The sequence below is a fragment of the Triplophysa rosa genome, linkage group LG10, assembly GCF_024868665.1.
Source record: "Triplophysa rosa linkage group LG10, Trosa_1v2, whole genome shotgun sequence".
NCBI classification, from domain to species: Eukaryota; Metazoa; Chordata; class Actinopteri; order Cypriniformes; family Nemacheilidae; genus Triplophysa; species Triplophysa rosa.
Window position 1 is genome coordinate 14,420,660 of NC_079899.1, and position 14,670 is coordinate 14,435,329.

At 40.1% G+C, this 14,670-nt stretch overlaps 1 protein-coding gene across 1 annotated transcript in view; it reads left to right on the plus strand.

The window, feature by feature from the left end:
* Window positions 1-865: 865 nt before the first annotated feature.
* The window catches only part of ush2a (Usher syndrome 2A (autosomal recessive, mild)), a 205,958-nt gene continuing 192,153 nt past the window's right edge, over window positions 866-14,670 (plus strand). The window contains exons 1-3 of the mRNA XM_057343361.1: window positions 866-1,061; window positions 1,724-2,364; window positions 3,714-3,879. Coding sequence (XP_057199344.1) covers window positions 1,844-2,364; window positions 3,714-3,879 — 687 coding nt within the window. The 5' untranslated portion in view covers window positions 866-1,061; window positions 1,724-1,843. The remainder of the gene's footprint in view (window positions 1,062-1,723; window positions 2,365-3,713; window positions 3,880-14,670) is intronic.

Consider the following 14,670-nt stretch of genomic DNA (forward strand, 5'->3'; position numbering starts at 1 on the left):
CTAGTGTATTTTTTGAAATTCAAGATCAAATGTGATTGAAAATGTTTTTCAAGCAAACAAAACAAAACAAAACAAATAGATTCTTTAACAAAGATTTATTTCTTGGTTCACTGCCTAAAATGTCATGTTCAAGTTCAAAGCAGCCATTGTTAAATGTGTAAATAAAGTATATTATCTAGACCAGTGGTTCTCAAACTTTTTTGTTGTAAGGCCCCCTTTGTGTAGAGTGCATTGCTTTGCGGCCCCCCAAATAAAGACTTATGATCTGAAACTTAAAATTTTTCAATATATTCAAAATATTCAGTTAAACAATGCTAAAACATCAATTCTTTTGGTTGGTGGCGTTATTTTTCTGATGTTTGATTGCACAAAATTTATGATAAATATCTATATTTCTAAAATGCCACAAAATCTGTGGACCCCCTGGAACCATCTTGGGGCCCCCAGGAGGCCACGGCCCCCAGTTTGAGAACCACTGATCTAGACCACTTAACAAATTTGTAAGGGTCGCGGCGGTCTCCCCGTTTAGGCCCACATCACGTGGGTTCAAGCACGACGCGACAGTTGGCCAATGTAACAACAACATCCCAGTGTTTGTTCAATTTGCGCCATGGCGTCATGGAGCATAATAATACCGAAACATCCCCACATTGTGCATTCATTCAGCCCCCTCTCTTTAATCCTTTGTCCTGCTTTCCCCTCCTGGAGTCCACCACCTGAATGTGCAACTCTGTGCTGGGTTGCTTAGCGACGTGGAGTGGCGTTCCTGAGCCAAGAGATCCACTTGTTCAATCGAGACGTAACGTAACGTAACACTGTCATCCTCCGCCAGCGGCTCTGATCAATGATGGCAACAGGCTTTTCTCTTTATACTGTCACTTACCACCTCGACGAGTTCGTGCGAGTTATTTATCATCATCTTGGTGAATTATTTTTAGGGTGATCGAGCACTCAAGTTCTTGCTACTTTGTGTCACGCGTGAATGCTGAACAGATGGCAAACTCTCATAATCTGCTTTGCGCAGTGTGTCCACGAGCTCTATGAATGCATCACGCATGGAGGTAAGAATATAGTATAGTTTATTCTTATAGTGTAACTTGTGGACGTTTATGTGTTGGCTTATTGTTATACATGCTTATTAAATTAATTTAATGCGGCAGCGGCACATACGTTTAGACGCTATAATGAGCGCAAAACAGTCGGTGCTTTTGTTCGTTGAAGTGGACAGAATTTCCCACGGGCTTTTCTTTTCATTTGGTCATTTTTTTAATAGAAACCTTACCAAGTCTATACGATTGGGTTCAGCAACCTGTTGAATATTTGTTGGCAAAGAGCCTGCTGTGGCGTAACATGAAAGAGATTGATGGTCGAACTCTTATTGTTTCACCATAGCAGGATTTATGCATTTTTACACCGGATTTTTATAAAGGAACGTGTTTCAGTATTTTTTGCATGTATTTTGTGTCTTCACCACAGCATTAGAGCACTTTACAAAAGCTGTTATTCTTCTCCTCGCAATGCCACTTGAATTCAGGGTAGCTGTTGTTGACATAAAGCCATGCTCAGTGCAATTCAGATGCAGCTGCAAAAAGTAATTGTTAAGCTTTTCTTGCATCAAGTGGAATCCAGACACCTCGAGGAAGGGTGTCAGGGTATAATATTTTCCATAAATATGTTTTCACTTATGATTTTTCTCTTCCTGTCTCCCTTTGGTTTTCTCCAGGTCTTTGACGGGCCCAAATCCTAGCTATCATGTGAAGGCTTTGGCCCCCTCCCGGACATCGTGCCATTAAGCTGTGCTGCCTTACCCAAGGCACTGGACTGTAAAAATGTCACCGCAGGCATGACCATCATTACTTATTTAAGATCCCTACATCAGGAGGCACCGTCGCCACCAAAGACGTATTGGCTCCTTGGGCACAAAGGTGCTATGTTATTACTGTACACCCTGGGCTTTTATGCCTCCCTCAGCCTGGTTGCCCCTCAGGGCGTCTTCCCCAGGCTCGAGAACATAGGGGCATATAAATCAGTCAGCGTCTCTCCGACAAGATCCACGTGTGGCATACCTGAGAGAAGTGCTTTCTGCCAGGCCGCCCAGGTACGGGAGGACCTTCTGACCTGCGTGCAAAAGTTCTGCATCCATGAGTGTCCGTACAGATCATCCACGCCAGACTACACCAACCTACTAGACACGTGCTGGAAGGGTGACGGGCAGGATCACCGTCCGGGTGCGGAGCCTGGTTCCACCAGCTTTGTCTTTCCCAACCTGAGAGATTGTTCTGTTTCCCCTTCTGGTGTAAACTTGGGTCCAGAGAGCTCATTTACTCTAACAGTGTGGCTGAAACTCGAGGAAGACGATGTAATGTAAGTAGACCCGTCCAGAATTTCCCCTTAAGAAGAGAAGCAGTGCAAGTGTTTCTGTCACTTTGAGAGTGAATATCTAACTTAATCAACAAGATCAGTTACAATACCTGCTTTCTAGCATGACTTTGAGCTTGTTGTATGATCTAAACCAGATATGGATTAGCTTGGCCACTAGCCCAGACTTGGTTTTATACAAAACAGTTTATTCATCACAGTTGATCCTCCTGTTCTCACCACATTTTCAGACATTTTCTGTGTTGTATCTACACTTTGAAACTGTTTTGGTACATGGAACACATTCTGCGAGGAGCCCTGCCAAGTTGAAAAAGCTGTGAGCCCTGTTTGCTCCGGCGAGACCAGCTGTGGCCAGTTTTAGATCAATGAAATGAAATTGCCACAGTGTTTCCTGAGCACTGGTGAAAAAAGGCATCAACTCAAAGGCCACTTTGTTTTTCCACAGCACAGAAAATGATATAGTTGAAAGTGGGTGATGGGATGAAAGGACGGAGTCAGAGAGGCTCCAGAAGAAGAACAACTGTTTCAGCATTTTATATCAAGTGTAGAGCATGAAAAGAAAGACAAAGACACCAGCGTGTAGTGTTGAAAAATAAATAAGTGACTCCGTGTGGACGAGGCAGTTCACCGGGCGCAGGAGGTTGCGTTCTTTCCTCGAAGCGGCACGGAGCAGTCGACTGGCGTGCGTGTTTATTCCATTTTTGGTGAATTAATAGGCCTGCTGTGTTTAATACCTGCCTAAGATCCCCTTGGTAATATGACTTTAAAATATACACCGCTCCGGCTTAGTTTTTTGGAACACTTGCCTTGCTAGACATATTGAATACTAAAATATGGCTTTCCCTGGAGAAGCCTGGCCTAATTGCAAGTGGAGCAAGCAAGGAATGCTTGGCTGTAGGTGAGATGTTTCTGACTCCGGGGCCAGGCGCAACCCGAGTACAAATGCTTTATGATTTATTGGATGCGGTGGCCTGTGTTCGTAAATGCTGCCGTTTCCTGTAAAACGCCCGTAATGGTGTTTCATATGACAGCGTATGGGGGCGTTTTCAAGTAACAAGAAAAGGCAAATGGAAAATATTGATGCAACATGCATAAATGTCAGAGTGATGTTCATTTTAGATGCTAAGGAATTTCCCAGTAAAAGTGCGCCGCTGGGTTTTCATAGCCGATCTTTTGAAGGCGTATCGATTGATTATGTCTGTGAGGTAATGTGAGATGCTTCATGTATTGTCTCATATCTCATGTAAATATGCACCTGCTTTATTTTTTCTCATGTCTGTTTAGTGCATCTCAATTGCTCTCAGCCAAACAGTGTGTGCTTATTTTCTGTACAGGACTTTAATTGAAAAGAGCACTGTGGATAGACTGGTGTTGCTGGTAACCGTCTCGCAGGAGGATGTTCAGTTCCACCACAGCGTTCAAGGAGGACAAACCCGCTCTTTAAGCATGAAGACCGCAGGTCACATTAGCATAGGCCAGTGGACGCACGTGGCTTTACAGGTAGGTAGCCTGTTTCTATTATCTTGGTCTTCTAGTGGTCATTTGTATGTGTCACATGTCTACTTTTCAAGACTGCGTGACGTAGCATTTGCAACAGAGTCAAGAGGGGAAATTATGTGGGCGTGAGTTTTTTTCTTAATATATTAGGACAGTTGGATAGCTGTGATATTATTGGTTGATTACTTGATTTACTGTATAGAGACTTGTTCAACCCGAGTTGGGTAAGGTACTTGACACACCAAGGTCATGAGTTCGAAGTTGTATGCAAACTTGACGGCACTTTAAACAAGTGCCATCCAGGTGAATAAAGGTAAATAACTGCTGTGTGTTAAAGTATATGATCCTGAAGTGTTAATGGTGATGAATAGTTTGACTCGCCGCAGTACAAATCATACAGCGTAATCATCTTGGTCAGGTGTCATGTAGAAGCTGCTTGGGCAACTCTAAATCACCCTCCATTCATATTTGAGGTAATTAGCTGCTGGAAAATATTGATATTAATATTGTGTCGGGAGAACCCACAGCAGGTTCTCGCTGAACCAGTGTCACAACAGATTTCCACTTTGGACAAGATGCATGAATAGAAGGCGTTAATTACAGTGGTAAACATCTGCTTTCCTGCAGCTGCGAGGGCAGGATGGGGGAAGAGAGCGGGTCAGGCCCACACGCACCCTGCGCTGAATACATATCAACACACCACACACTAGATCCACGGTCTAGTCATTCCTGCTTCTATCTGCGCTTTATTTTCAAAGAATGATCTGAATCTGTTGTGAAAAAATATGAAGAGCACAAGGACTGTGGAATTACTGGGTCATGTTTCTTTCTCAGCTATTCAGTTTTCTTTACAGACCCATCAGCTCGGCTTCCTTGGCATTGCTCAGCTTTGGAAAAGGCTGGCTGCATGTGACTGTGTCAGGAATAAAAGCAGAAAGGGCCGAAGATGAACTTCATAAGAAAACAGGGTGATCTTTCTGCGGAGAGTATTAGCTACCTTACAATAGTAGTGATTTTTATGGCTTTAAATTGCAATCGTTCAGATTATGAATAGCAGTTTGACTTCTGGGACAGAAAACATTATTATGTTAATAAGATCCTTCCCACAAATTCAGAGGTAATATGTTCCTGTCCTGTGACAGCTTCGACTTGGGCTTTATAAGATACACTCTCTGTACCCATTAGGTCCGGTTAGTGTGTTCCAGGGACAAAATTAGCCTATTTTCAACCCTTAGCTGTTTGAAGTGGTCTACTTGTGGAGTGCTATAACTGACATATAGATCTACTGCAAGTTTGCATTTCCAGGTATTGAAATAACCCTTGAGTCTGTCTTTGTTATATAATATATCGCCGCTGTCCTTCTGAAACCAAATTCGCTGTTTTTCAGTAAATGATTTAAACGATTACATATTGTGTTGTCAAAGTTGACAAGCATTTGAATGCTTTTTGTTGATTAGATATTTGCAAAACCCAGTGACAAACATAAAGGGGGTGCAGTGTTGCCGGTACTTTGCCACTCCGAGTCAAAGCGTCAATAGCCGGGTTTCCATCCAAAGTTGCAAATTTAGCTAATACGCAAAATTGGAATATCGCATAGAAAACATGTGCTAATAAGCACTGTTTCCATCCAACTAGTCAACTGTCACTTCCTAATAAACTGCCACTAAATATCAGTAATAAAAGTAAGAGAAGCCACTGAATATAATGATTTTCATATATAGTAATACTTGCGCAAGCAGACGATTACGAAACACAATAAATGCAGTGCTTTTGTGGATGCCTGCTGTTTGGAAAACACAGTCGTAACAGTTCTAAGAGGCAATTACAGAAATACTTTGGCGACTTTGCTCGGGCATTTAAGAATGACCATAAAAACATTTCTGATGCTGTGTCACAAGATCACTACTCTTCTTAGTCAGGTTACCGTTTCCAGTTAGGTGACATTTTGGAGGAATTTATATGGCAAATGCGTTTCCATCTCCCATTATTCGCATTAACCCTTTTTCGCAAAAATGAAAAACCACCTCAAGCGAGCGTACATTTATTGGGGGCGAATTAAGTGTTTTTAATTTGAAATTTGGCATTTCCATCACTCGTTTCTGATACGAAACTTCAAAATGCGAATAAAACCAGAGTGATGGAAACCCAGCTATTGTATGGGTGATTCGCTAACGTCATTGTATTAGCATTAGCCGTTACGCTTTTTTGGCTAATTTTGCATCTAGGGTCTTTGGCGCGGAGCTACCTAATTTTAAAAGATTGACCAATCAAACAGGGTTTACGGAATTCCAGCCAATCAAATTGAGATGTGAGAAGGCAAACATAACAAAGCCAACGGTTTTACAATAAAAATGATAAATGGTTAGATTTCAGAGATGCAAACTACTTATCTTTTGAAAATAATGCTGTTTTAAATGAAAACTTAGGTGGTTTGTCACATAATGTAATGTGTGTTCGACTTGACATGCCTAAAAACATATAAGGCATAAGATATGACTGTGTGTATATTATGGATTTAATTAACAGAAGAATTCAATAGACTGCAGAACTATTATCACAGGTAATGAAACAACATTTTTTTGTTCAAATTTGTATTTAACATAATTAAATAAGTTGTTTGGCAAATGGTTGCTTTAGTAAATAAATACGGTGTTCCAGCAATGTCCAAATACTGTTTTTTTGTTCTAGAAATTTCAAATGTGGTAATAATTTGCATATGGCTACGTGCACAAGAGAGTACCAACAGACGCTAGAAGCTTCAAAAAAGAAGTCAAGTCTGAACACAGCCTAAGAATGTCCTTTAATAACAACTGCAATATACTGTATTATGCAAATAAATGTAAATAACAGTAATCTTTTATTGCAATAGGGGTGTCACACTATATCGGTATTGATAATAACTGATATTTAAAACGCGATTATTAATACCATGGCAATTCCACAAATATTGTAATATTGTAAACTATTCAGCAACTATTTAAAATTGTGCCTTAAGAGTCACAGTGGTTACAAACTCACGCTCTGCCTCCTTATTTTAAGTGTAATTTATTGACCAAATACAAGACAAAACACAAAATAAACCAAATTAAAGAATTGGACTAATAGCATTATTTCTTTAAAAAAAAAGCGATACTATTGCAATAATATTGCTATTGTGAATTTTTTGGCCATGATAACATGCACTTAAAATCTGATGAATCCGTAAATCGTGACAACCCTAATTGTAAACATAAAGAGACGTATGGATCAGGCATAACCATGCATCATGAATTTACTTTTGAAGGTGGTGAATTACTGCAGGGAAAATGGTACTTAGATTTTGTATAGTTCTTTAAAAGAGACAAATGTAGAACTTTTGGCATGTCTCTGACAGTGTAATGGTTTTAGCAGCAGTTAAAATAAAGACTGAGCATTCTGTGTACTATATAAGTTATTATTTAGCTTTTATATTTATTTGTTGAATGTAAGTTCAATTGAAGGGCTTCTCTTGGCCTCAGTATCTCTAAGAAAAGCCTCTATGAATTTCTTACTTTTTTTAAAGCACTGGCACAATATTTATATACAATTGACACTTATATACAGTAGATAATGTGGTTTTCCGGTTTCTACAGGGTTTAGGCCTAGTCCCGGACTAATTTAAATGTTAGAGGTGTCTTGATTAAAAACAACTCACACTGACATATCTTAAATATATATCAGTGTGATTGTTTTGTCTCAAAATGCACACAGTAATGTTTTTATGTAAAGTATGTTTTTAAAAACGATTTAAATATTCTAATTTATCTAAGGCTTAAAGGCGGGGTGTCCCATTTCTCTTAACCGTTGTTGATGTTCAAATCACCAAAGCAAACACACCCCTACCCCCATCTTTCGCTTTCGTCAGTGCTCGACTCGGCTAATGTCTGTCCTGTGCACTGTGCACCTTACTGCTGATTGGCTACAAGGTTGTTTTGGTACTCGGCCCGACTCAGTTGTCTAAAGCATAATTCGGAAATCGGTTACCCCGCCTTTAAATCCTGGTTTAAGATAATCCCTGTATGGGAAACTGTCCCTAAATGTCTGGCAAATGCATAAATGTAGCCTAAAACACAAATAGTTCCGGTTATAAAATTATCCTTCTGTATATAAAAACTGCTAACAAAAATTATTTGTTGTCTTCAGATTTGCTTCTGTCTGACGGTAGGCCTACAGTTTGGTCAAAATTAGTTCAGCCAAAAAATTAGGTGCCTTGACAGGTAGCTGTCTGTTGAAGAAGCCTCACTATTCAGAAGATAAAGAGAGCAAAAGAAAAAAAGCACTCAAACAGAATACAACATTACAGCGTTTAGAAAGACTTCTGGGGAAAAAAGAGGAGTTGATCTGTAGGTGCTTGTCCGTAGTCATTACTTTAAGAGGAGAGAGACTGGCAGTGCAGGAAAAGACGGGCACAAGTGATATCCTCTTTATTGTACCTGCGCTGATGACAGCATTGACAGTAGACCTTTGGTTTTTTTGCCTTGCTCATTATTTGTCTCTGTGAGGATGTGAGCTGTGATTTAAATCAAATTATTGAGGAAAAGTACAACAACGTTAGATTTGTCTAGCGTTGAACAGCGATTCAGACCTGTGTTGGCATAGCATATGATCGTCGACACATGAAACATGAAAAGAGTCAGACGAGGGAGAGTTAAAAATGTAAATGAAAGGGAGGAACAGTGATTAGATGAGCCCCTTCAGGATTTGTTTGAACGTATATCAAAATTATCATATCAATAAACGTCAGGTGGCTGTCACGACAAAACGCGCTCTTATAAATGTTTAAAACTTCCTTGTTCTTTTGCGTAAAGGTTGAAGCAGTTCTGGAGTATTATCACCTCTACGTCTTGTACATTTCATGGTATCCATGTCACAGACATTGTTATGTCTGCTCCCACATTCAGGTCTCGGGTTTGGTTACGGTTTAGAAAGCCGAATGATGACAGCAGACACACAGATGTTTAGTGTAGTATGCAGTATGCTTCTATTCATTTACCCTAATGGAATCAATTGGTTTCTTTTCAAGAAGCTGTAAGAAGCTTCATTTCTTAAAGGGATAGTTCACCCAATAATGATAACTCTGTCATCATTTACTAGCCCTCTTGTCATTTCAAACCTGTATGACTTTCTTCTGCAGAGCACAAAAGAAGATATTTTGAAAACTGTCAGTAACAGAACAACGGCGGTACCTATTGACTTTGGCATTGGTTTTGTGTCCATACAATTGTTTGGTCACCAACATCCTTCAAAATATCTTCATTTGTGTCCATCAGAAGAAAGAAAGTCATACAGGTTTGAAATGACACAAGGGCGAGTAAATGATGACCGAATTTTCATTCTTGGGTGAACTATCCTTTATACCTTTTTACTTGCTAAAGCAACTGCATTGCTATCACAGACTCATTTATGTAGAATCATACAGGTGAAATTACAAAAACGTTTGGCTTTAAAGATATATTTATTGATCTTCTTTAATCTACAATCCGGGAATGTTTCTAGATTTTTTTCTGGCTCCTTGGAGAAACGTTCCGAAACAGTGCTCTCATGGCTGTTTATATGTTGTCTTTGGCTCTTCGAACTTCGTGAGAATCCCACAAGTTAATGAACATTTTCACGCACAATTAGAGCTTCCACAAGGGTCTGGGCCTCAGCCGTGCCGTTTCGATCGCGCGGGCTTGTACTGCGGCAGACCCTTATTCTCCGGGGACATTTGTTTTGGCCAAGAGCTGCCGAGTCTGAGGCTCTTAACCCGAATGTGCACATGCCTCATCACCCTGCGTGAACTTCACCCCACCCAAAGATAAGTAGGGCAGCCAACCCGTGGCCCAGGGCCCCTTGAGCCAGAGGACTGCTGAAACTGGAGTGAGGTGGTGGGGTTGGTGACCGTTGCTGGCTGCCTCGAGTCAACCGTCAATGCGAGGAAAAAGATCATGCAGTATAATATAGCCCATAGGCAGATCGCTCTCAGTATATGAAGTGCTTTCAGTGATACAGTCTTTACCACAAAAAGACTCAAAAACGTTTATGTTTGCAAGCTGTGATTGCAAATTAAGGGGGGGTTTAATTTATTTAACAATTTTACAGTTAAATAAGAATCTATATAGATCTTTAAGATGTGTAGAATTTTCTTTATACTTCTGTTTTCTTACCCTTTTGAAATCAATTGTTTTCTTTTACATTTACATTTATTCATTTGGCAGACGCTTTTATCCAAAGCGACTTACAAGTAGGAGAGCATATAAACATTTTGTCAACACGCAGTTTACAAGGCCATGCTACAAGGAGGATTAAAGCTGGTGTAAGCAAAGGAGAGAATAAACAAAAAGTTTTTTTTTTTTTGACAGACAGACAGACAAACATACAGAGTTATTGGTTAGTCCAATAAATGCGGAACAGGCAAGTTTTGAGCTGTTTTTTGAAACTTGTGAAGGATGCTGCAGTTCGGATGGAGGCTGGTAGTTCATTCCACCAAAGGGGAACCGAATAAGTAAGGGTTTTTGCAAGCGATTTGGTGCCTCGCTGTGATGGAACAACCAGGCGTCGCTCATTTTCAGACTGAAGATGACGGGAGGAGATGTAGACCTGGAGCACTGAGTTAAGGTAGATGGGTGAATTTGCCGTTATCTTCTGAAGGCCTTTTAAAGAAGCTGTAATGTTTTTTTTTTATTTCTTAAAGGGATAGTTAACCCCAACATGGGTTCGTTCATTTACTCTTGTCATTTCAGATGTTTTGAAGAATGTTGGCAACCAAACAACATTGGCCCTTATTGACTTCCATTGTAAGGATACAAAACCATTGAGACTTTTCTCTAAAAATATTATTTTGTGTTCTCTTTGGTGTTTTGACTGAGACAAGGGTCAATATACATTGACAGATTTTTTTTAAGCTATCCTATCCTTTTTTATCTCAATGTAATCCCTCTTTTATGGAGTGGTAAACAAATTGTGAATCTGCTAACTTACATAAACTTAAAAGGAGAAATGTTATTATTTTTTAAATAACTCAAAATGTCAAAATGTTTAGAATTCTAATATCAAGCATCACAAATTCAATGCGGATGTTTATGTTTGTGTAACTCCAGATAAAGATGTGCTGTGAATAAAGTTTGCAGGAGTAAATCTCTAGCAGAGGAGACATCAGTAGTGCTATCAGGCTGCCCTCTGGCTCTGGCAGGGGAGCTGGCAGTGGGTCAGCTGACCTTTCAGAGCTCCTCATGCCACCCAGAGTGATGGAGACTGATTGGCAGTGCGAGTGAAGGTGAGGCAAGGTGGATGGAGGCAAGGAGAGTATCCACCTTTCCCCAGCTCACTGTCCACGGGCACCCGAGGCCATCAGCACCAAATAAATCACCCCAAAGTGTTGACAGGAAATTAGAGTCTTTGTGGCTTTAAGTTCCTAGAGTTGACTTTTACAGGACATGGGCGGCTGTACTCGTGAATATGCTGGTTTAAAATGAGGTGTGTTAGAAATTACGCTGGCCGTTTGAGAACCCGAACAGTGATGCACAAGAGCATTGTTTAATCTGGTCCGTTGAGGCATTTACGTGTCTTTCAGCACATCAATGTCAGACGGAATTAAACACGCACCCTGAGATGGGCTTTCCTTGGCGACTTTTCTCAGGAGTCTTTATTCAGATTGAAGTCGAAGAGGATCAGCGCAGGACAAATATAAATCAAAAGGGGCAACGCCGAGTGGTGGAGCCCCAGCAAAACTGGTAATGGCTGTAAGTCGATATGAGGAATTTCACTGTATATTACATCTCTCACACTGAAGCGTGAATAACGATGACAGACGGGCGTACGGCCGCAGGGCGAGCGCCATCCCAGAAATCACCCGTGATGATCAGACAGATCAAATACATCGCGTGGCCGCGACAGAGTCTTGTAATCTGTCATTGCTCACGGGGTCGCGGCTCTTTGCAGATGTGGCGAAGCTGATTACATCTCCTCTGTTTAGCTGCCTGTGCCCTTCTGCCTAGTTAGCATGTGTTTATTGCTAGTGAAAAGCGCAAGAAAGATGGCTGGCGCGAAAAAATGAAGCGCGCACTCTTGGATCTGAGGTCTGTCGGGAGATGGATGAGCAGCACGTGGCACGCTGCCCCCGTATCCACAATCTGTAAAGTGTACAGCAAAGTCATATGAACACACCAGCACTCAGCGCACTACATAAATAAGGCCGGACAGCAATAAGTCAGGCGCTAAAACGCGGAGGTATGTTAAACATTTCCGGCATTTCTAAATAAGCGGCAATTCATCAAGTGGAAAACGCTGTACATGCACTACATTGGCTCAATTATATATTTCATCTTTGGTGGTCATAAATTATGGGACGCAGCATGAAATGTGGGGTTGGTTATTTCACTTTGATGGTTGTTCGGGACTGGTAATCTTGCAAGTGCATGATGTATGTGCTCGCTCACTTGGTGTGATTTTCAGTTCCGTAAAGGTTATATCAACATTTTTAACTGCTTAAACATCACATGATTTTCAAGGGGTTAAAGATGATTTTACAAGGCTGCATGTTTTATTTTAGACTAGATGTCTACATTAGAGTGTTCTGGATGGTTGCCAGCATGTTGTTATGGTTTGCTTAGGTTGATAGAGGGTTGCTAAGCTGTTGCCGCTGTGTTTATTCTTCTGCTATTGATTTTATTTTTACCTTTGTTGTTTTTAAGTCCTACTATTATTGTATTATTTGCATTTTAATTGAATTTTTTGTACAGCCCTTTGGTCTACTTTGTAGTAGAAAGGGCTTTATAAATAAATTAGACTTGAGACTTGCCAGCGCGTTCATTATCATTGCTTATTTTATTCCTTGGATATGGCCCCTTTCCCTGTGTCCATATTTCGGAATAAAATGCCCTTTTTTTATAATGTCTTTTTTGCTCATGTACAGTTTTATCAAGCCCCTTTAAGAAAGCCATGCTTGTTTTAATATTCTTATCACAAATCGATTAGCAACATTTGTGCTTTTAAGTTTTTCATGTTTGTAAGCAGCGGTCTACTTAAAGGGACAGTTCACCCAAGAATAAAAATTCTTTCATCATTTACAGTACTTAGCCAGCCTCATGTCATTCCAGATCTGACTTTCTTTTTAAAAATATCTTCTTCTGTGTTCCACAGAAAAAAAGTCATACAGGTTTTGAATGGCATGAGGGTGAATAAATGAATATTTTGATTAAAATAACCTAATGAAGAGAGAATCCGCATCAGTTTAGCATCAGTTTTTGCTTCAGAGGTCCATTAATGACACTAAAAACAAATGACATCTCAATAAAAACCATTATGGCATATATCGATCAGACACTGTGGTTTATAAATATTTCCTTTTTGTGTCTCAATCAGCTCCCTTGTTCAGTAGTCAGGGCACTGATCAGGGAGTCAGTCGGCCATTTAAGGGCTGTCCCATTCGCATATCCTTCCAGTGCACTGATTACATTTGTTCACTAAAAATTCTTACAATTCAACACAAAAGTCAGGGAGCATCGATGCTTACTATGTTCCCTTACCGGAAATCACGTGACATTTTTTGAAGCCGCTTAATCAAAATTGCACAAGGAAACTTAATAAACTTAATGAAACGCTACAGAACTTTTGAAAATACAGTACAATTTATTTAATGTATAAACACACATTGCTAGACATGCAGGAAACACAATCTACTTATAAATTGAATTTAATATTAGACCAGATTTGTGCACGGAGACGTAACAAAATAATTATAGGCCCGGTTTCACAGACAAGGCTTAAAGCCTTGTGAAATTAAAAATTCGTATTTTTTCATGAAATATTGCAGCGTTTATAGTAAATAGCTTATCAATGTGGGTCATTTTCTTTTTAAAATTCATGTACCCTCATAATCTTGAGTTAAAGCTACAGTTTGTAAAAAAAACGCCGCTAGAAGGCACACGATCAAAACAACAACAATGGCGTAGCTTGATGACGCTGTGAAGGAGCGTGGAATGATGGGATCTGTTGTCTTCAACTCCACCGCTGATGGCCATCAATCAGACGGGAGCGAGAAATCATGTTAGCGGATGAGGTAAAGTAATAAAGTTTTATAAATGTTGCATATAATTGTGGTCCTTAAATAAGTGACTGCTCGAAACAAGCTAGTGGCTTGCTAGACACTACAGTACTTTCACATTTGTCCACGACACTGTTGTCATGCAGTTTCTACGTCAGTAAAGGCGGTAACAAAGGGGAAAGTGGATATGATGCCATTGACAGGCGACTGCACAGCCCCGTGTCACTGTTTAGAATGGCGATTTTCTCAAGATTTACAAGTAGTTGGAAACATTTGAGATATTGTAAGTACTCAGCTGAACAAAAGATATAACACTGGCCTAGTGGTTTTTGGATATTTTACTGCAAAATTGTTACAAACTAAACCTTTAAAATCTGAAAATGCACTTCCGCCCTGAAATGACTATCCATCTCAAATGACGTAAATTAGACGGCTTGGCTGGAGCACCCGTTAACTCCTCCCCTCTACCTGTCAGTCTGCTGCCAGCTTCATTTCAAAATCAATGCAATAGCTGTTTTTGCACATCCAATCAATTCGCAGCAAAAAATGCAAGCCACACCCACTAATTTTCTCATTTGAAATTCCTTTTCACTCAGAAATGTATCAGAATACAGAAGTAAAAAAGTTCGCAACTTCCGGTTCACGGGGACTTTAAGGCTAGTCCCGGACTTTAATGAATGTGTGACCTGTCTTAACTGAATATAACTTGCCCAGAAATATCTTAAAATATATCAGTGCCATTGTGTTGTCTC